Source organism: Vigna unguiculata, chromosome 11 (genome assembly GCF_004118075.2).
Source record: "Vigna unguiculata cultivar IT97K-499-35 chromosome 11, ASM411807v1, whole genome shotgun sequence".
NCBI lineage: Eukaryota > Viridiplantae > Streptophyta > Magnoliopsida > Fabales > Fabaceae > Vigna > Vigna unguiculata.
Genome location: NC_040289.1, coordinates 28,991,185 through 29,015,559, shown reverse-complemented (window position 1 = coordinate 29,015,559; position 24,375 = coordinate 28,991,185). Strand labels below are relative to the sequence as shown.

The 24,375-nt window shown below is 28.7% G+C and overlaps 1 protein-coding gene across 1 annotated transcript; it reads right to left on the bottom strand.

Annotated features, from left to right (window-relative positions):
* Positions 1-1,348: 1,348 nt before the first annotated feature.
* On the bottom strand, positions 1,349-7,560 carry LOC114170523 (MLO-like protein 12). Its single transcript, XM_028056019.1, has 14 exons — positions 7,255-7,560; positions 6,965-7,022; positions 6,607-6,824; positions 6,277-6,393; positions 4,197-4,257; positions 3,988-4,076; positions 3,769-3,843; positions 3,482-3,570; positions 3,278-3,327; positions 3,038-3,078; positions 2,751-2,924; positions 2,529-2,564; positions 2,333-2,461; positions 1,349-2,124 (listed from the first exon to the last, which is right to left on the bottom strand). Exons 1-14 carry the CDS (start codon positions 7,372-7,374, stop codon positions 1,678-1,680), a joined length of 1,704 nt encoding a protein of 567 aa, XP_027911820.1. The 5' UTR covers positions 7,375-7,560; the 3' UTR covers positions 1,349-1,677.
* Positions 7,561-24,375: the final 16,815 nt, after the last annotated feature.

Genomic DNA, 24,375 nt, shown 5'->3' with positions numbered 1-24,375 from the left:
AAAGCCAGTTTGACTTAAGGAGGAGTGTTAGGTAGTTAAGTCAAATACGTATCAGCCGTGTTAGTTAATAAAAAAAAACTATCAGTTTTTTTGTTGTATTCTGTTTCTCTGTATAATGTGCTGCTATATAAAGCACTGTAGTCCATGTGTATGTGACACAATTCATTCTTGAATATACATTCATCTCTTTGAATCCTACTGTGTATTCTCTCTGCTGCGTAAAAGTTAACAGCTACTATCCGTACCCTATCCGCCCTGTTGACATCCCTAATTGTATGACCGTTGCCCAAGGAAGATGAAGGAGAACGGAAAATGGAAAAAGAAAGAAAATGAGATAAAGAACAAGAAGGTGTTGCGAGGAGAAACAAGGGCTACACTGCGAAACGGGGAAGGAAAAGGGGCTGCGCGGGACCATTTCTTCCTGCACCCCCATAAAATGTAGTATTCCCCATTTCACCGTTCAATAAAATATATTAAAGATCCTATATTTATTTTTTATTCCCATATTCTCTTCTTTCTTCTTCTTATTAAACGTTGTGCTTCCCTCCACTGTTTCCTCCTTTCGGATTGACCATTCCGGTATTCGTGATGGTGAAGAAAAAGAAATTGAAGAAAGAAAAAACTTGTATGGAATGAGAAACTTGAACTAGTGACGAGAAGATGAAATAGCCAACAAAAGTTACATGAATATAAAAAATTACTTTTTGAATTGAGTTTTCCGGAATGCATTTACGGATTCAAAAATGTCTTTAGCATTACTCATTTTGAAAAAAAAAAACATTTTTATGTTTTAGATTTGATATTTCGGAACATACTTCTAGATCCTTCCGAAACATTCAATCATTTCTGATTTAACTTACTCGATGACCGAACCGATATGCAAATTCGTTACTAACTATCCTTTCTAACTCAGTATATGAAAGTCTTCGGTTTCTTGTCGTGGGAGCAATTCAGAGTGTTGAACAAATTTGAAATTATACACCTCACCTAAATCTCAAACTAACATTAAATTTGTAACAATTAAAATAATTTACAGAAATCTTTTCACTTTTTAACGATTTATATAAATGTTAAAAACCTCTAATAAAAAATATTTTTTGTTGTGTATTATCCAAATAATTTATCTTCTATTAAATAAATTAAATTATATAACTTTCAGAAAACTATTATTATAGATCTTACAGTTCTACTTAACTAAATAAATGAACATTTACCTTTATTTCTTATTACATAGTTAATCGAGCTTAAGATCCTTCATATTGGAATTTTCAAACAAACTGATGAATTTGGACTAAATTTTCAATTTATGCTAGGTCAATTTGAATAATACATAGTTGTTGTCATTGATAATTGCATTGACGCAATGAATATCTAGTATTCATTGAATAATATCTAGCATTCAAATCACTTGTCCCTTTCACTTGTCTCTTTCTCCACCCTTTAATTGAAAAGTGCCATCTAAGGAAGAAAAAGTAAACAACTGAGAAAGAGAAAAGTCGGTGATTAGAACAAGAGAGAGAATTTTTCTTGTTCAATTCAGGGACAAGAAAGGGTGGAAAATTAAAGAGTAGGTAATTGATTTGATTGCTGTTGTTGACACTTTAACAAGGTATAATAAGCAAGGCACTAAAATTTTTAAGTGATGGCTCATAAATGATGTATGTTACTATATATTCTCTATGGAACAAATTCAGGTAATTTTTGAGCATCATCTTCTTCTGTTATTGAGCCAATTTCTCCAATGCCTCTGCTACTTCCCACATTCTTCCAACTGCTACCAAATGAGATCTCACCGTCATAGGTTCCTCTGGTGATGATGATCTTGGAATTCTCTTCCTCAGTAGCTGTGATTTCTGAAATCGAAGGACTTGGTACATTTTGCTCATTATTGGTGGGAGCAATGTTCTTTCCCTCATTAGGGTTATTTGTGACCACTACATTATCTGGGGTGTTCAAACTATGCATTGTTCCTCTTGCTGAATTATCACCTACATGCAAAGAATCTGAGTGTTTTCTTGAAGTTGAGTTGTTGTTGTGCAGAGATTGTTTAGCCCTTTTGTGCCAGTTTTTGAGGCCCCTAGAAACACTCTCAGTGAAAATTTCTCTTCTCATGCTAGAACCCATCTGTGACATATAATCACAACGTAATGTGAGTGTCATGTTTACTAAGTTTTGATTAATAAAGATTGTTTTTGAAGAGATTCTATGAAAGAATGTGAATTACATTCTCCTCCCTTGTTAATTAGCCTCAGTTACATGTAAGTTTTACGTAATAATTGACAAATTAAACAGCAAGTAAAATGAAGATCAAAAGGACTTAATTTATATTTACCTGAGTAACAAGTGCAAAAAGGGGAAGTGTGACATAACCACAAAGAAGCTGCACAGCTATACCCATTCCAATCCTTATGCCAATGTCCTCATTTTCTCTATTGAAGCAAGACCTTGGACCAAATTCATACTGTTGTTTGTGAGTAATATCAGCATAAAAATAAAATAATAAAAATCTATAGAGTATCATTACTTACCCAAGTCCAGGTGAAGAATGCAAGTTGAAAGGAGTTCTGTCAAAAACAGTAACAGATAACTCATTAGGATGTTTATGCATGAGCAAGTTCCCTTTCATCTATGGTCGATGATGATGAATTATTTTTAATGATGAATTACTTAGAAAATGTCATTTCAAAATTGTAGAAGAAATTTGTTAAATTTTAGTTGTTAAAAAATCATTTTCCTATCTATCTATTTACCTGGATAAGGATGAACTTGAGTAAATGCAGAAGCCATTCAGGTCTATGAAACCAGAAATGGGCATCACTAGGTGTTACAAGTAAACTTCCTTTGATCACTGGGTTTGCCTTGCAACTATCTACACACATCTTTGTTATTATGACTTGAAGTTTTGTCCCAGCTAGTAAAGCAACCTTGAATACAAAATATAATGAAAACGAGTCACGACCAAAGCAAAAAATAAAATCATATTTCTGGAACCAATTTATTGGGATGAACAATATTGTGTGAAATAGATAAACTGTACCATAAGTGGAATAAATGGAAGCCAGTAGTAATTATAGAACTCTGCAAGCAAAACGAAACCATTTGTTAAACACTGATGGTTTGTTGCAAAAAAAAAAAAAAATTATCCCATAAAACTGTTGTCTTTGTGTGGATAAACTTTTGAAGAAATCAAATGAATGTAAGTTTGATTACATAATTTAAAACAGAAACTTGCTGTGTATACTAGTCACAAATTAATAAACGAAACCATTTTCCATACCATGTGCACTGAAAAAGATGAAAAGTATGGAGAAAATCCAGATCCAAATCCTGCAAGAACATCAAAAGCTGGGGTTTGTGAGTTTTTCGGCATTGAAATATAATCTTTTTGTGATTACAAGAATCTGCTATATAAATATCGAGGTAGCAGAAACTGGTTGTTTACAAGACTAAACCTTGTTTCTGATTTGATCAAAGGAAGTACCTGATTCCCATAACTTTCTCAAAATCTTCATCATAAGTGCGGGAAAGAAATTTCTTGAAGTTGAAATTGGTGCCTAAAGAAATATTAGCCTGCATTTTCAGCAAAGAAAAAAGCCTTGTTTGGTGTCACGAGGGAATAAGAATATGTTTGATAACTTACTTTATTATAATGAGGGTCGTTCCAGTAAAGCCAAAACCTATAAACAGTAAATTTTGACTAAATTCTTGATTCTGAAACAGTGCCATGAATTCCTAGTAAGAGAGTTGGTATAGATGATTTTCACTTACTGCAATGAACCCATTTCGTAGAGTATAGTAATCATCTTTTGAGACTGAGCCATAAAACTGCCGAATAAAGCAAACCTATAGGAACCAACATGACTTTTAATCAGTAAGGTGAATATCTGGATGATTTTCTAGAAATTTAACATCTGATGAAGGGAAGACAATAAATAGAAAGAGATAATGATGATTATTACTGTTAAATTTTCATTTGCTTTCACTTACCATCCAAAGCAAGGGAGAATGATAACTCCAGAAATTCAAATGACGTTTTCCAATCATTGTTTGACCTGTATACTGGAACCTTCTTGGGTCTGTAAAAGGAAATAACACTATGTAACAGTGATGCCATTCATGGTTTGATAATTTTTCTTGCAAAACCTAAGTACAGTGTCTCTATACAGTGACAAAAAAAAATCAAGAACTTAGGTCACCATTAGCTATCTGATATTCAAGTGTTCGAGTCTCCTCCTCCCATCTTTTCCATCTTCTCATCTGTCAGAAAGAAATTGTTATGTCAATTTTGGATTGACCTAATACTATGAGGTTTGGATACTCACAAATGAAGTGTTTCTGTGTGACATGTTTCTAATACCAACACTCCAACCAAACATATAGTTGAATAGTTTTTTTGTCTCTTAACATAAATTTCACATATCTCTGACACAATGTTAATAAAAATAAATTCAATGATATTTTAAAAACACAAACTTGTAAACTTGTTTACAGTGATTTTGAACGTATAAATCTTGGTTGTTAAATTAAAATATTTATAATGATCTAATTTATATATTTATGTTTTGGTGTTGCTCTAGATTTTGAGGACCACATGTGTCAAAGTGTTTTGTATTTGTATCGTGTTTAATGTCCATATCCGCATCAGTATACATAGCTAATAAATAATTATTCTAAAAATTACATGTAACTTAAAATAAGGAGTTTATGAGTATTCTCTATACGTTTTTCAAAATTTTTTTATCTTTAATTAATGTAAAACTTAAATTCAAATTTAAAATTTCCAATAGTATTTACTATTATAAAATATGATGACTCTTAATAGGTTTGTTGCGATGATTGTACCATTATATATGAAAATTATAAAGCTTATATTTTAAGTTGAATATATAAATTTAAATTTTCAATTTAAACATTGTTGTTATCCATATCCCTCTCAATCAGAAAAGGAAACACGTTCTCATAATTTTCTTTTTAAATTAGGATGGTTTTGAGGTATAGAAAGTGAATACTTAGTTTGTATCAATACTTCTATTTATAATTGAAATAGAAAATTCATTTTTAACCATGGGACGTCTAGTTTGAGAGGATACTTTTTTGTTTCTGCTTTCCATTATAAAAATGTCATCATCTTATTATTTTCATTTAATCTTTTTCTTTTGAAAAGTTTGTATTAAAAATTGTAAAAAATGTAAATAATAAACATATTTTTAAAAAACCAGAAAGAAAATGAAGACATTGATTATATATTCCAAATAAAAATAAAATTATCATTTAATCGTAATATGTCAAACCTCATTTGGTCTTTGAATGAATTTAGTTGAAACAGATAGGATAAAATGGAGACGAGAACAAAGATATATATATATATATACATATATATGTATATATATACATATATATATATATATATATATACATATATATATATATATATATATATATATATATATATATATATATATATATATATATATATACGTAGCTTATGTATGATTTTCTTGGTCTCTAAAGCAAAATCAATTTTGACTTTCTCATTTGTGTGCTCTTTGATCATTATTTATCGTGGCACATTATACAACTTAGCTTTTTACTGCTATTTTTAATCATCATTGCTGTTTGGATGTAATTTAAAAAATGATAAATGTACACTTCTATTTGGCTACACATATTCTATATTTCCACTTGTTGATTAAATTAGGATAATGTTTTTCTTAAACTAATATAATTATTAGTTAAAATTCAAGTCTGAACCAATATGCTAATTATAATACATCAAAACATTACATAAATTAAAAGACCTTATAAAATCTCCTCAAATGGTTGCATAATTCAAATATTTTGTTTTAACGGAGACATATGATATATTAATTTTTATTTTTTCAATACCCCAATATTTTGATTAAATCTGGGACAATAGTTTGGTTAAATTAATCTAATTGTTAGTTAAAATCTAAATAAGCAATATTAAATTAGTGTATGCAAATGTAAATCTGTATGTGTTTATAAATTAAATAAAAGGAGTTAATATATTGAGAGAATAATCAAACTTTTGCTTTAGATGTAATGGTGGACAGGTGGTGAGTTCTGACTAAGTAAATAATATTGTTTTTGCAGTATAATTTATATGCTGATAATGATATAACTAATACTATTGAAAATTGTACTATATATAGAAAAGCCAGTGTATGGTTCTTCTCAGGTTACGTGTTATGAAAACTGTTATGTGTAGAAAATTCTTCCTTCTAATTTCCACACGATTGAAAATGGTGTTCATACCTTTGCCTTCCCAAGACACATTGTCAATGTGCAGAACAAGATGTGAAACACAGCCAGAAACGAGATGAATATATTCAGCTGCAGGATTCCATCACTTGAAATTAAACTAACCATACCCTGCACATCATCGTAACATAATTTTAATATATTTTTTTTATTTTATAGTTTTTAATTAATAATATAATTACTTGCATTTGACTTAATGTATGTGTTTGATGAATGGATATAAAACACTCTCAAACTATGCTCATAAGTTTTATTTATCATTTATTTATCTAAGTACTTAATAAGCTTGACCATGAAAATTATAATTAAATGAAGTTGTATAACCTTTGCTTCACAATAGTTTATCTCATCTTCAGATTCGTTTGTTGCAGGTGCTACGTCAAATTCTGAGGTTGATGTATGAGTGGCTGATAACCCTGTTAATTCTGCAGCATCTTTGCATGGCAGAAAATATGTTGCCACATCCTTGTTGATGCAGATTTTCGATATTGGCACTTCCGACATGGTGAGAAGAAAGGACATGAAACCGAATTTCATCATTTCTATGATTCAAACCGCAACAATACCAAATATCAAAATCACAGTCAGAAAACTAATAATAAAATTCTCCATCTTAATGCATGCAAGTTGCAGATAGAAGATAATTAATAACAAAGTCAATTCCAGAGATGCATGCACCAACCTGTTTTGGTTTTAGTCAACGCCCTCCCTAGTGATTTTCCTTTCCTTTTCCTTAAAATCTGGAGCATATACACCAAAACTATATAAGTCAGAATTAATCAATTTTAAATATTTACCATGAACAAAAAAACATATTTTAAAGCTAAAATTTCCTTATCTTCCTAACTTTATTAAAGTATACATATTATCGTATAAATGCTCAGTTTTAGAACCGTGTTTAAGGAATAAAAAACACAACTTTTTATTGAAATTTTGACTGCATATTTTCTATTGGAATATTCTGAACAATACCTGAGACAATTTGTGGAGACTGGCCTCAATGATCAAAGATATTAGAAGAAAGAAGAAGCAAAAAACTGATACAGCCCATGTTGAAGTTTCTTCCAGGGATCTTTCTTCTCCTATTTCCATAAGAGCAAGCCTTTGATCTTCGTTAATTTTCTTCACTTTCTGCTAAAGATCTTGAGAAAACAGAAGGCAACAACCTTATAACTTTGATGTGTAAGCATAGATATTCTTGATAATATATGATAGTAGGGTTAAGTTAGGGCAAGATTAAGGACAAGAATTTGGTGAAGAATGAAGAACTGTGCCAAGTTGAAGTGGGTGAGTCTTACATGTGCGCTGTGATCTTTTTATAGAGATGATGTTGGCAGTGACAAAGAAGAGGGAAAGAATTTGCCATTAACACAAGAAAAAAATAATAATAAATTAGTCCTACACGCAACATATATGTTTTTGTTTTGTTTTATGGTAGAATCTGAAAACAAAGTACACCGTACATATGCTTAATTTGGCTTCTTTCAAAGCCGTCAGAGCTGTCAATGTATATGATGAATTTTGGTGCCTTCACTTCTGCAAAATCTTGGCCATGTACAGCCAAATATACATCTCCAAGAATCTATGATTATTGACTAATCAATAGAAGTTTAAATGGCTACATATTTTATATTTGAAAATTTTAAATATATTTTTCTTTTAATCGGTGGTTATATACATATATAAATATGATAATGTGGAAGTTGGTGAGGTGAATTGAAATTTTTAATCTTTTAGTCTTACTGCAGCCATTAAAAAAAATATTTTATTAATAACCAATTCTATCGATTAAAAGTTGATAGGTAGAATTAATTTATAAAATAAAAAATTATTAATTACTAAAATAGTTATTATAAATAGAAAATTATAATTGATCGCTAAATTTATTACTAATTAATTAGATACTAATTTAAAAATTAATTCCTATAGTAAAAAAAAAATCCAGATAATTAATATTTAGTGATTAATTTTCTTTGATAGCTAAAATCTTGTAGTTAAATTTTAGAAACCAATTTAGAAACCAACTATAATTTTCTATTTATAATAGTAACTATTTTAATAATCAATAAATTTTTATTTTGTAAATTGGTCTTTAAGTTAATTTATAGTGATTAACAACTTTTGGTCACTAAAATTAGTTATTAATGAGATATTTTCTTGTAATGAAAATTTAAGATCAATATAAAATTGATTAAAAAACTTATATAATTTTGGTGAAATTCAGTAAATTTTATCATTAGTACAAATAATATGACAATAATTATATAAAAACGTGGCTTTGTTAAAAGAAAAATGTTTTAGGTAATGAAAACTAGCTTTATGTGTGTAAAATGTGGTTTAATAACTTTGAAGCAAATTTTCTGTGTGTAAAATGTGCGAGATCTCTAACCTTTTAGAATTTAAGTAAGCATACTTGTTTTCATCAACTTAAAAAAGTAATATTGAATCACAATGTTAAAATATTACTATTTTGATTTTGATGCTTCCGATAATCTTAATTATATCATTTAAAATTAAGAGTTTAGATTGTGATTAAATTGTAACAAATACTTGATACTAGTAATCTTTGAAGACTTTGATGAGAGATATAAAGTTTGGCAGCAGCCTCACCCTGGAGTTTGACACGTTCCATATATGACTTTAATTAATAGCAGGTCAATTAAAACACTTTAATGTCATGACTTTTGGATGAACCATTCTTAGCTTGTAGCAATGATGTTTCACTCCGATTGAAATCTTCAGCTTATTTTCTTTGTAATGGCTAACATGCACTTAAAACATGTTCATAATCAACCAACACTCACCTAGAATGAGGAAGATGGCATTAAATAGCTTCATCCATTAATTAATTAATTAACAAGTTATTATAATTGTTATGAACAAAAATCGTTTTTTATTTTTTATTTATTTATAGTCGAGAAAAAAAAAACAAAAGAAGATTTCAACGAAGAAGTTCAAACACCCAAAGAGCGGAAACGAAGAAAATGAAATAACATTTATATTTCATTGACTTTTTTGTTGTTCCGTTATGCAATATTTTCTCTTTTAAGATACTGCAACCTAGCCCTAATTTTACTTCTTTAAGATCTATCTAAAATGAATAAGGACACAATAAAAATTTATAATTCATTAAAACAGAATTAATAAAAGTACAATATTAATATTTTCATTTTAAATAACAAAATAAGATATCAGACTATATTTTATAAATTTAAAAATGCGAAAGTACAAAATGTTTTATTACTCAATTATTTGATCAAAATCGGTTAATAGCTCGACTTCGTATACCTATTTCCTTTTAGTCAAACTATATATACGAAATCATGTAAAATAAATTTTATATATATATATATATATATATATATAATATTTATTACAGAAATCATGAAAGTTTGTTCGTTAGTGTCGATTTTTTTTAAACTGTCATTAAAGGATGAATTTGAGAGAGTGAATTTGAGAGAATTTAAGAAGAAAAAAAGGTTAAAATAATGTTGTTTAGATCAAGAGAAATGAGTGAGAAATGAGAAGAAAGTTTATAAAGTTTTTGTGAATGGTATGATTAATTTAATATATTAAAAATTATTTTAATGGATAAAATTGTAATATTATAATTTATTTTTGTGTTTAAAATGCAATTTAAAATAAAATATTGTTAATATAAATTATTTTAAAATAAAATATGAGTTTATTAATTTTATTATTATTATTATTATTATTATTATTATTATTAAATATATTTTATTATTTTTATTATATTATTATAAAAGTATTTTATATTTATATATATATATATATATATATATATATATATATATATATATATATATAACGAAATATGTATATAATATATTGCAATGCGACTCATTCTTTGCAAATCTTCGCAAATAAGCGAAGAAAGTTTCAAAAAATAATTTGCATAGTTTTTCTTGTATGTGTGCATTGAACTATTAACTTTCACTTTAAATATGCGCTCTCTAAGTTCCCGTAGTAGGAAACAAACACAGGATTAAGGTTTAATTAGTGTTGACTTAACTAATTTATTACTAATTGTAAATAATAATTTTAAGTAAAGTAGATCAGTATCATCCTAACTGAAATTAATACATTTTTATTTTAAAATTTATTTTATTTAACAACAACTTAACTAATATTTCTTTAATTTGCATTAGTTTGACTATACTAATTACAATATTCAACAAAATATAAAGAAGATGAGATACAGATGTAGATGAAGAAAATGTGTGTGTGAATACAAAATTGATTTAGGATGAAATGAATGTATCTGAATGTAAATGAAGGAGAAAAATGTGAGTAAAAGACACGAGTATGAATCAAGAAGAAAGTGCGATAAGATTTATGAGTGTGGTTGAGAAATAAAGTTTAGTGATATTTGTATTATAAATTTGTTTGATCAAACACTTAATATTTAGCCAAAATTAGTTAAAATTTGTAACGTTGACTTTTATACCAATTGTTAGATTAAATTTTTACTATTACTAGACAAAAAATTATAAGTGTTAGTCAGTATACAACTTTTTATTTAAGAATGTAATAATTTACACGTTAGAATTCTATTATAATTCAACCTACTTAACTTTCACCACAGGACAATCAATACCATGTAACAAAATCAAAGCATAAATTGTTAGTAAAAGATGTTATTTTTAAATCTATATCTTTAGATTAAACAATCTATTGTTTATATTCATTGTTACAAATGCATAAATATTCATACTTATAATTTCACGTCGATTTAGCCGGTATTAACTTTAATAAATATAACTATTAAAATAAATAAAATTAATGTCAATTTAACTTATACTAACCATATTTATTTTTAACATTTATTTTATTTAGCATCACAAATATTTATTTATTAAAAAATTAAAATTAAATTCTACATTTTTTAACATTAAAAGAATATTAATCTAAACATTAGGACCATTAAATAGATTTTATTAGTATCTCTTATTATTTATAATTATATATAAAGAGGTTTTTGATATTCTCATTTATTTTTTTAATTTTATCCTCTTAATTACTACTTTTTAAATTTAAATAATTATTTATAATAAATAAATTATTTTTCAGTTTTATCATTTTAATAACTAGTTTTTTAGTAATTATTTATTATAAAAAAATATTTACTCTTATTATTTTAGTAACTTTTTTCAGAAAATATTATTTATAATATTATTTATTTTATTAACTAAAATTTATTATTATTATTATATATATATATATATATATATATATATTTAATTACAAATTTTAAAATTTAATATTTAAAAAATACATACGGACACGAGGTCACCTATGTTTACACGAGTTATCAACTAAGTCAAGTCTATTAAATTTTAATATTAAACTTTTGATGAAAAAAATTCCTCAAATTTGTTTTACTCTTCACAGCGCATAGACGATCATACACTCTTAAGAGCAAATAATGAAACAATAAAACATTAATAATAGAAACAGTAAATAATAAAACAATTAAACATTAATAATATATTGTAATATTTTTAACACTTTGCTTAGACTATTTACATATTTATTAAAACGTTATTAATAATATTAAAGAAGTTTGTCCAATCATGTGTCTAAAATTAATGCACTCTAATCTTAACATCTAAAACTCTATTGATCTCTTATGCATGTTTTGAAAGGCGTAATGAGTGAGTTGTTATCATTATGTGTCTTTATATGTTTTGTTTTTGTATGATGTTGTGACTTTTTTGTTGTGGAATTCTTGGCTGTGATTTTTTGCATGGTTGTAGGATTATGTGGACGATTTATTGAAGACTACAAAATCTACGATGAAAAGAATTGAGACTATGTTTGATTCAAGTATACATATGCATGGAGGACTCTTTGAATAGATGTTTTTGGCATTGTTATAGAAAATGAACTACAATGTAAAGCTTAATCTTCAATGGGATTGTTATCATGATAATGTTTTTTTTAGCATCATTTAGAGAAGGAATTGTATATTATTACCATTTGTCTTTCTTTTTGTATGTATTACGTTATGTATGGGTTGGGACAAACCAATTATCCCTATTCAATATATTTCTTTTGCTGATTAAAAAAAAGATTAAAGATGTTATTTTATCCACAAAAGATTCTAAGATTTATTGTTCATATTTTTATTTTCTGTATTTTAATTTATTTAAGTATAAACATATTTATATACTAGTATATATGCTCTTCTATTAAATATAGGAAGGTAGGAAAGGAAAATCCTAAAAAAGTAATCATAAAGAAAACATTGATCTTATAAAATCATGACTAAAAAATCAATTTTATGAATATTTCTAGGATTAAATATATTTTTGGTCTTTAACTTTTAGTGAAAATTATAATTAGTCTCTCTTCAAAATTTTATACCAATTTAATCCTCCAACTTTAGAAATGTGTGTTTTAACATATTTTTTTTAAAGTTTATTTGACGTTTGAAACACTTTTCATGATAGTATTTAAGTTGTTTACATCATTTGATTCATTTTTACTTCAATGTTAACTAAAAAATGCAAATAAAACGTTAAATTAAATTAACACAATTTTGTTAAAAAAAATTAAATTTACCCAATTTTTGAATATGAGAGATTAAGTTGGTCTAAAGTTTAAAAAATAGACTTCCAATTTTCACTCAGAGAAAAAAACATATTTTATCCATCTTTTTAAAATGATATTCCTTTTACACAGGGATAAACAATGCTTTGCAATTAATGTCTTATTCAAATTAAGATAAAACAAAATCCAACACATAGCTGTATAGCAGGTGCTTAATTTAATTCCTTAATCTGGACAAATATTGCCAAAAGTCAACACAATGGACGGCTATACCACGTTTGATAGTCACATTTGTTCTTATCATTTTCCTTCTTAATTATGATATGTACGAACTGTTACAATTTTTATTTCTTTTGCAAGCAATATTGTACGGATGGTCCATGTGATTTTTCAACTTAATTAATTAAATTACTATGAATCAAAGTTTTTCAATAAAATTGTCTATATTTAAATAACAACTTAGCTATCATACATGATTCGCATTTTGTTAGTTTTTTTTTCTTCCTAGATTCTGTAGTTGCATGGTACCAGAAAAAAAAAAAAAAGACCAACAAAATATGAATTAATAAAGCTTTAGACTTTTCTCGCTCTCTCTACATATATATAATCGGCGAAATCATATTAAACTTAGTTGAATTACATTTTTTAATAACTTTTTACAAACACAGATTTATTTAATTCTCGTGATATTTTATTTGTTACAATTAAATCTTATAATAACTTTCTCAATAATTTCAAAATGTAGTAATACTCCAAACAAAAACATGTGTAAAATGAGTAATACTCCAAACAAAAACATGTGTAAAATGAGATCCAGAGATGTCCAGTAGATAATTATTATTATTATATATTATTATTGTATCTTCAAAATTGAGCAAATCTATGTAATAACTTGACAAGTCTGTGTTGATGTCAGCAAGGGAAAGTCAAACTATGTGATGCACAAAATTCCAGTGAGAATGTAATAATAATTTGCAAGTGGCCATGTGTTTACCGATTTGTTGGTGATTGAGTACTCTTTTGGGGGAATTTAAATACAAGAATTTGTTTGTAGTTAGGAATAGTATTTTAAAGAGTAGTGTTGAAGAAAAAGTTGAGAACGATCTCTATTTTGTGATTATTTCGATCTAAAAACAAGTAAAAACATTTTGTAAAAAAAAAAATCTATAATAGGTCACGGTTTCTAGTACGACAATAATTTTAAAATTATTATTTAAAATTTTTATAAAAGACCACGATTTTGATATATGTATTTTTTCAAAATTTTTCATTTTAAAAATAGTTAGCTTTTGACGTTTTTAATCTAAAATCAAAAGAAGGGAAGAAATTCAACTAAAAAAGGAGGGCATGAATATTTATAATCTAAAAGCTTTAATTTTTAGTGTATTTTAGACCATATTTTTATGGATTAGCTCACACTTTTTACAAGCAACATTTATATAAAAATGTTGCTTATGATAGTTTTTAAACCACGTCTAAAACTTTTTTGCCTTTATTATGTTTAGATCACATTTTTATACTCGTGATCTTGTTTAGTATTGTCTAAAGTCATTTTTATTGTGGTGAAATCAACGTGAAAATTATTCATAAGTCTAGAAAGTCAATATATATGTAAAATATGTAAAGAGTAGATTTAGTAAAAATACAAATGATACATGTTAAAAAATATATAGTAAACTCTCTAAAAATACAAAGCAGAGACTATGCAAAAATAAATCAATGCATCGACAAATCAGTTATAAATACAAATTAGTATATGGACATATTGGTCTAATGTGTATTATTAGATGCGTATAATTAGTGCATCGACAACTTCATCTAATATGTAATATTAGACTTGTCTAATCAGTATATGGACACACTGATCTATAATGTGTATTGCTACACTCATCTAATATGTATGGACAAACTCGAGTAATGTGCATTGTAAGATACGTCTAATTAGATAATTGATAAAGTTGTTTAATATGTATTAATAGACTCGTATAATATATGTATAAATAAACTTGTTTAATGTATATTGTTAGACTCATTTAATCAGTGTATGAACAAACACCTGATGCGTATTCTTAGATGCCTAATTAATACATGAAATGACTTGTTTTATGTTTTATGCACAAAATACTTATCTAATTAGTGCATGGATAGACTCGTCTAATGTGTATTACTAAACTCATCTAATTAGTGAATGAACATACTCGTCAAATGTGTATTAATAGACTCATAAATTTTGTTATTAAAAAACTTATCTAATGTATATTGTTAGACTCGTCTAATGTATGAATGACTTGTCTAATGTGTATTGCTAGACTGGTTTGCTCAATTAATCAACAACTCTTCTAATCAAAGTATTCATAAACTCATCTAATCAATGTGTGGAATGACTCGTCAAATATCTTTTTGATATACTCTTCTAATTAGTATATCTATAATCTCATCTAATGTGTATTGTTAGACTCGTGTAATATTTTTTGATATACTTGTCTAATAAGTGCATGGAAAGTCTTATTTGATGTGTATTTCTAGACTCGTGTAATCAATTCTTCAACAAACTCTTTTAATATGTATTGCTAGATTGGTCTCATAAGTATATGGGCACACTTGTATAATGTGCACTGTTAGATCTAATCAGTGTATGTTGTGACTCGTCTAATGTGTATTGTTAAACTTGTCTAATTAATGTACAAACAAACTTGTCTAATGTATATTGCAAGATTCATCTAATTAAAAAATGGACATACTTATCTAATGTGTATTAATAGACCCGACTGATTTGTATATGAAAGAGCTTATCTAATGTATATTGTTAGACTTGTCTAATCAATATATGAATTACTTGTATAATGTGTATTGCTAGACTGGTCTCATCAATTCATCGATAACTCATCTAATCAAAGTATTTGTAAACTCATCCAATCAACACATGGAATGACTTGTCTAATATCTGTTTTTTTTTTATAATCTTCTTATTAATGTATCTAGTGTAAACCTCCACTTTTTCTATTTTATGAGATAAGTCAGACCAAGTGTTTAGTGTCCAAGTTAGCCCACTAGTTGCTTCAAGAATCCCCCTCCCAACCACCCACTCTCATTAGTCTCCTTTTCCAGAAATAGTTCCCCTTTCCCCTTACAGTTATGAAGCAGAAGCTTTGCTAGGGCTTGAGCTACGTTCTTCTTCGAGCTAGTTGAGCTCATTCTTCTTCCATGTAAGTAGATCCCCACCCTCTATTCCCTTTCGTTTTCAGCTCATAAGCTCTGGTTCTAGATTAATCTCTGTCATGGTCTCATTTTCGCCACCTTATATTTCTGTTTCAGCTCCTTAAGTTTTCTTGGTCCTGGTGCTCCTTCGACTATGCACTTTCTTCTCTTTAAGTTAACTTTCGCTCAAGGTAAGGGAAGCTAGGATTTTTGCACGTTTTAAAAATATTTCGTTTGATATTGGTTATGTTTCGTGTTCCTAATGCTTGAATACTAGTTGTGATTGTGTGAAAATATATTGCTTGTGGTTCTGGTTTGATTTCTAGGTTACATGCATGAGCAAGGAAGAACTTTATTGTTTTCGCCCAAGCGAGCAACCTTCGCCTAAGCGAAAATAGAAGAAAGCTCGCCGAGGTTCTATTCGAGTTGTCACTCAGGCGACGAGCTTTAGTTTTGAGCGAGAATAATCTCGCCCAAGCGAGGATGTCTCACTTAAGCAAGAACTCACAGAACTTCAAAGTACTCCCTATTTGCAATCTCGCATAGGCGAGGGCTTTTAGCTTGAGCGAGGGACTCTTGTCGCTTGAGCAAGATTGACAACAGAGTTGTTTGAATGTTTGCACGTTTCCATGATTGATTGGTTTACCCTTTTTAAAGCATGAAGTATGTGAATATGCGTGTATTATGGGATTTTATGAACTGAAATTGGTGTGCTTGGTATGAGACGAAACCTGAATTTGCTGGTTGGTTGAGTATTGGCATGAGATTATGATGTTTTGAGATAACATGTGATTTTGGTGCGAGAAACATGGACATGGTATGAGTTAGATGTAATTCCATGAAACTCTTGGCGAGATTTCATGGTGGTGTTGTAGTGTATATAATTAGATAATGATTTAAGGTTGCATCCTGAAACTCTAAAGAATCAGTCAGTCTCACATAGAGCAGACTGATTCAAGTGGTGAGAGTAGCAAGAGGTCTTAGCCTTTGGTAGGATAATGACTCTAGATGATCATGGACTAACCTTGTGTGTGGTAGGGTGAAATCCATTGAGTAGTAGAGGCCACCATAAGTGCAAACATCTAGTGAATCTGATCTTATTATATGTATCCAGATAATTGAGTCATAGAGTCATATTGTTTACTATCACATGTTATTTGTGCCTACTATTTTTGTTGTCTATATTTTGTTTAATAGACTGCTTGCTTATTAAAATGCTTGATTAAGTTTTCTACTTATTTATATATGCATATGAAGAAAATTTCTTTTTATCTCTAGCTTACCCTTTCTGTTTAGTGTCTATTTTCTGTTTGGCTTTGCCTTTTTGTAATGATCATCAAATTCTCGGTGTGAGCAGATGTGGAAGTTCCTAGTGGTCGTCTAGATGATGGAAATGCAACGGTTTAGGCTGGGACCTGTTTTATGCTTGCTTAGAGCACCTTTTGTGAACTATTATTTTGTAATCCCTGTTTTGTGAGCAGCCTTTTGTTAAATTATTGCTCTTCTAAGTTCTATTATTGGTATTTTTTTGTCCCTTAACTTTTCTTTCTAGTATATTATGGATAACTGTAATAGTTAATACTTATATACTTCATGTTGTGTGCTCTATTTATATTATAATCATGCGCCATTTTATTTAGTAGAATTATTCTATTTAAATGGAATGTCACATCTAGAGTCTCCTTTAGTATGTATTGTTAGACTTATGTAATATTTTTTGCTATCTCCTCTAATAAGTATATGGAAAGACTTGTTTGATATGTATTCCTAGATTCATCAAATCAATGCATCGATTAACTCTTCTAATATGTATTGCTAGACTTGTCTCATAAGTATATTGACACCCTCGTATAATGTGTATTGCTATATTTGTCTAATCAATGTACGTTCAGACCCGTCTAATGTGTATTACAAGACTTTTCTAATTTTGAGTGGACAAACTTGTCTAATGTGTATTAATAAACTTGTCTAATTTGTGTATGAAAATACTTTATCTAATGTATTTTGCGAAACTCATCTTATCAGTGTATGGAAAAACTGGTCTAGTGTTTGTTGATAGACTTGTCTAGTCAATGTATGGAAAAACTGGTCTAGTGTTTGTTGATAGACTTATCTAGTCAATGTATGGACAAACTTGTCTAATGAGTATTCTTAGACTCATCTAATCAATGTATGGAATGACTCATCTAATGATTTTTGCTAAACTCGTTTAATTAGGGTATGAACAAAGTTATTTAATTAGTGTTTTATTCAGACTTGTCTAAAGTGTATTGTAAGACTCATCTAATTAGTGAATAAATAGACTCATATTGTATTAACAAACTTCTCTAATTTATGTATAAATAGGCTTATGTAATGTATATTGATAAGGTCATCTTATGGGTGTATGTTGTTGGAAAACTCGTCTAATCAATGTTTGGACATACTTCTCTAATGAGTATTCCTAGACTCATGTAATCAATTTATGAAATGTCTCGTTTAATTTTTTTTTGCTATACTTTGCCTATTAATTGTATGGACAAACTCATTTAATGTGTATTGTTAGACTTGTTTAATTAGTGCATTGATAGAGTCGTTTAATATTTTTTGTTATATTTGTTTAATCAAATAATATAATGGCCCGTCTAATATTTTTTGCTATATTAATCTAATTAGTATGTGGAAAGACTCGTTTAATGTGTATTGTTAAACTTGTTTAATATTTTTTGTTATACTAATCTAATTGGTGTATAGACATATTGGTCTAATGTGTCACTAGTGCAGTTTTTACTTTTTAACTCGGGTGATATGCCTTGGTTTTAAAGAAACCGAGACATACAAAATCGTAGTGGCAATTTTGAAATTTTTGTGAACTTATATGCCTCGGTTGCTAGAGAACCGAGGTATATGCATGCTATATGCCTCAGTTGTTTTAGAACCGAGACATATAAGTTTGCTAAAATTTAAAAATTCTCATTTTTTATTATTTTATTTTGCACAGAGGTTTATGCCTCAGTTGTTTAAATAACCGAGGCCTAAAACTTTGTCTAGGGTTAAATTTCGAAGAGTTGCAGAGGCCTCCTTTCTTTGCTGTTGCACCGCTTCTTCTTTTTTCTTTCTTTCTCTTCTTCTTCTTTTTCTTCTTCTTCTTTTCTTCATCTTCTTCTCCTCCTCCTCCTCCTTTGTGTCGTTCTCCATCGCTCTTCCCAACCTCCATTCTCCATAGTGTAAACGTAGAACTCCGCCACACTGTCACTCAATGTCTAACTTTGGTGAGCATTTGTTTCAAATTTTCTTGCATTTTTGGTTAAGTTCATGTCGTTCTTGGGTTCTTTTTTTTTGTAAAGTTTGAGTTTTTTTGCAGTCATTGGTGTCTAGGTAGCCTTGGTGGGATTGATTAGCTATCCAAAACGGGTCCAATATTGCATCGTCTTCCATCACCATTGTTGTTAAGCTTTCTTGGGTTTTTTTTATTTTTATTTTTTATTAATGGTTTTATGCCTCGATTCTCTAAAACCAAGGCCTAATATTGAAGTTTATGCCTCGATTGATAACCAAGGCCAAAAACCCACCCCTTTTTACCTCGTGCAAATATGCCTCGGTTATTGAACCGAGGTATAATAACCAAAACAACCGATGCCAAAAGTCTTTTCTACACTAGTGTGTATTGCAAGACCGTTGACTAATTTTTGTTATATTCGTTTAATTAATTAATGAAATGTGTCATCTAATATTTTTGTTATACTCGTCTATTTAGTATATTGATAGACTTGTTAAAATGTGTGAAGGACACACGTTAAAAGAACTATTTATTTTTTGCTATAAACAAAAATTCATATGGGAGAGAATTTTTTGAATTGAAGTATAAATATTTTGTATTGTTAGTAAATATATATTAATTTTTTAAATAGAGAAATAAAAATAAGATATATTTTCTAAATTTAATTTTATTAAATGATCAAATAATTAAAAATCATAAAAGGATAAAATTAAAAATGAAAAAAATAGTATAGAAAATAACTAATACTTTAATATAATTTATTCTTTAATAAATTAATAAATGATCAAATAATTAAAAAAATAAAAGGATAAAGTTAAGAATGAAAAAATAGTATATAACAACGAAGTTTATATTTTAATTATAAGTTATTCTTTAATTATAAATATATTGAAAATGAATTAGAAATTTTTTTAGTGATGATTAAAATGTGTTTAAGGATACGCATTAAAGAAATAATTATTTATTAGTTTTAAAAATAAAAAATTTAAAATAATTTTTTTGAATGCGTATAAATTTACAAAATAATTCCAACTTTATACATCATACGTAATTGACATTTTGGAGATTGATATAAAAATTTTAAATTTGAGAAAGTAATAATTCTATTTAAGAGCTAAAATAATAGTTTTAAATTTGAGAAAATGATAATTCTATTTAAGATCTAAAATAATAATTTAGAAGTTATAAAAAATATAAATTTTTCATGAGAGTTATAATTTTTAATTTATTTTGTTAAAAATGTAATTAGTTAAAATCTCAGACGAGGCTATATAATTCATAATTTATTAAATAATATCATTTTTATTTTTACTTAAGAAAAAATGAAGAAAATTCAACGATAAATATTCTTATATAATAATTTTAATATGAAAAAGATAAATATGATTTTTATTAACAATTTTTGAAAGATAAAATTATTATATAACAATGGTTTTTGTATGACAGTGTAAATAATTTGTATTATGAATAAATATATATTATTTTTTAAATAATAATATTTTAAACATAAAAGTAAAATATATTTTTCTAAACTTAATTTATTAAATGACTAAATACTTAGAAATAATAATAAAAAAATTAAAAATGAAAAAATAGCATAAAAATAGATAATACTTTAAATAATATTGAGAATGAAAAACAAATATTGAAAATATTAGTTACTATTTAAAGAAAAATATATTGAAAATATGTTAGAAAAAAAGTAATGACAGTTAAAATATATTTAAAGACATATATTAAAATGAATATTTATTTATTTATTTTAAAATCAACTAATTATTAGAATAAAATTTAGGAATACATATGATGAATTAAATTGATTACTAAAAGAATTTCAATTTTAGATATAATTTTAGCTTTAGAGATTAATTTAATTTGAGAAATTAATAGTAATATTTAATAACTAAAATAATAATTTATTAGATATTAAACGATATAATTAGAATATATTTGTATTTTTACCGTAAATAACTTAAAATCAAATCAAATAGATAAAAGAGTAAAATAACTCTTTAGAGAGACAATTCTTTATATGACGGTATAAAAAGTTTGTATTATTAATAAATATATATTGTTTCTAAAATAATTTTATTTTAAGAAGAAACTAAAATATTTTTTATAATTTCTTTTTAATAAATGATAAGTAATTAGAAAAGATAAAAGGGTAAAATTACATATGAAGCAATACTATAAAAAAATTACTCATTCTTTAATAATTTATTAAATGACTAATTAAATAAAAAATATAAAAGGATAAAATTAAAATGTAATAACAATTGGCCATGTATTTATCGATTTGTTGGTGATTGAGTACTCCTTTGGTTTAATTTAAATACAAGAATTTGTTAGTTTGGAATAGTATTTTAAAGAGTAGTGTTGAAAAAAAAAGTTGAGAACGATCTCTATTTTGTGATTATTTCAATCTAAAAACAAGTAAAAACAAATTGCTAAAAAAACCTACGATTACATTTTTTTTAATTTTTTTTATTGACCCATGCGTAAATATTATATAATGAAATGTCATAAAAATTAGATTATATTATTAAAAATGTTATTATTAAAGTAATGAAGTAATAATTTAAGTGATGCGATAATAATTTTTGTTTTAAATATAATAAATAGAATTGAAATCACATTATGTTGTTGCCGTTAATTGATTTTAAAAAATAAAAGTAAGGTTACCATACCTTTTTTGTTCCCATTTTTGTCAAATCAGTCCTAATTTTATTTCTATGCTAAAATAGGTCTTATTTTTTGTCAACTTTGTTTAATTGAATCCTTTTCTGCTAACATCGTTTAAATCATTAACGACTATAAATAGTGACTACCACATGTCACTTTGTGGTTCTTTTGATTTTTTTTAAAATTCTTTTATTTTTTTAATTTTTTTAAATTTTCACGTGTCAACCTAGTAGCGTGCCATGTGTCATAGTCAATGTTTTATGTAAGGCCCTATTCTTTTGTACCCTTTTTTTTTACGAAAGGGACTGCCCCAAATTTGATGGGCCAAGGAGCTGGCCCAAAGGTTAAAGCTGAACCTAGGTTGTCCTAACGCTTACACTTTCATTCATTCTCAGATTCACAGCCGTCTCCCTCTCCACTGTACCACTAGAGCTCTGCTAGGGTTTGCTTTCCCATCTCAAACCACTCCGCCCAAAAGCTCAAGTAGTGATTTCTACTCCACGTAAGTGATTCTAAACCTACTGTATTTACTTCCTAAAGCTTTCTCTTCGTATTACACCGTTTAGGGTTCGAAAATAACTTTATATTCCTACTGTTCTGCGGTTCCGCTAGTTTACGAGTCCACCGCTCGAGCTGTTGTGCTCCGTAGTCCCGTGTCGAAGCCTCGTGTAACCCTTTCCAGGTACGGGAAGTTAGGGTTTCGATTTTGAGTTGTGTTTTGATATGTTTTTGGGCTTGCTGGATGTTTGTATGGATAAATCGTTGTTTGTGGTGCGTGGGATACCTTGTATGATGGGTGGGTTTGGAAAAGATGCATCTGCTGCAGGTGAGACCAGGGCGAGAACTGGTAATCTCGCCCAGGCAAGTCAGACTCGCCTAAGCAAGTCTGGCGGAGGCTCGCCCAAACCTTTTTCGCCAAAGGTCGCCCAAGCAGCCAGCTCATTATTTTGAGCGAGCGAACAACTCGCCCAGGCGAGAGGGGTCTCGCCTAAGCGAGATCTCGCGTTGATTTCCTGTTTCTGTTTTTGAGCCCTCGCCTAGGCGAAGGGGGACTCGCCTGAGCGAGACCGTCTCGCTTGAGCGAGACCCTTCAGCTTGAGCGAGGGGCTGGGCGAGGCAGTGTGTTGTTTGGTTGCTTAGTTGCTTTTGGATGATTGGTATTGTTTGGGTATGATTGATATGATGAGAGATATGTATAATGGATTGCTATGTATGCGGGATATAATTCATGAGTGGTGAATGATGGATATTGTGGGAACTTGGCATGTGAAATAAATGAGTGGGTTGGAATAAAAGGGACATGGTATTTATATGAGATGAGGCCATATACTCATGGGATGGAAATGACCAGTGGTATGGATTCAACATGTGATATGAATGAGGATTTATTTTCAGAGGTTGGTATGAAATTGTAAGCATGATTAGTGTTCTCTTATTGTTGATTTATGATTTTTGGTCCGTGTCAGTGTGTAATTCCTTGGAGTCTCTAGGTGAGACCTCTAGGGTTGCGCTTCAGTGGTCGGGACGTAATTCCATGGCCCCTGTTAGTGGGTGTCTATGGTGGTGCCCCATCTGTATAACTAGGTAAGGATTCAAGGTAAGGTTGTATCCTGACGCTCTAAGGGGTCAGTTAGTCTCACCCAGAGCGGACTGACTCTTGTGGTGAGAGTAGCAGGAGGCCTGAAACTCATTAAGGGCTAACCTTGTGGTGAGGGAAAACTGATTCATTGTAACACTTGTAACACATAGCTCGGGGGTGAGCAGCTCGGGGGTGAGCAGAGGTATCCACCACAAGTGCAAGCATCCGCTGAATCCGACCAGGTTATACGTACCCGGATGAGTCGAGTCGTGTCTTAGTGTATTGCTTGAGAAGTCATAACATGCTTGGGTGATATGTGTGTTGGTGTGGTGAATATATAAATATTTGATCGTATGGATGAAATCTTTGGTACTCTAGCTTACACTACTATTTTTGTTGTGTGTTCTGTTGTGTGGTACTCTCTTTTGCGATGATCATCAACTTGTTGGTGTGAGCAGAGGCGAGGGACACTCGTGGACGATAGGGAGGTGATAGCTCCGCCGCATATTTCGCGTAGGCCGGACCTTATTTCTTGATGGGTTTTTCCTTAGGGCTACGACCCATGTATTGCTTCATGTTTATTTACTGTATTCGTTTGTTAGACTTTCATCTAGTTTCCTTTTGGGCATCGTGGTGTGCCCTGGATTGTAAGGAGTTGAGTTTTGAACTCCAGGACTGCGCTGTTATGTATCCTTTTGTAACGCTTCCTTTAATTTCGTTTATTAAATTAAATGGGGTGTTACATTTTATATTCATTTTGGTCCCTATATTCGTTATTTTTGTTCAATTTTGTCCTAATCTT

Coding starts and splice junctions, on each gene's coding strand:
- LOC114170523 (XM_028056019.1), bottom strand. CDS start 7,374: ATGGAAATAGGAGAAGAAAGATCCCTGGAAGAAACTTCAACATGGGCT. Junction 6,825..6,964: donor GTTGACTAAAACCAAAACAG/GTTGGTGCATGC, acceptor TTTGAATCATAG/AAATGATGAAATTCGGTTTC. Junction 6,394..6,606: donor TAAACTATTGTGAAGCAAAG/GTTATACAACTT, acceptor GATGATGTGCAG/GGTATGGTTAGTTTAATTTC.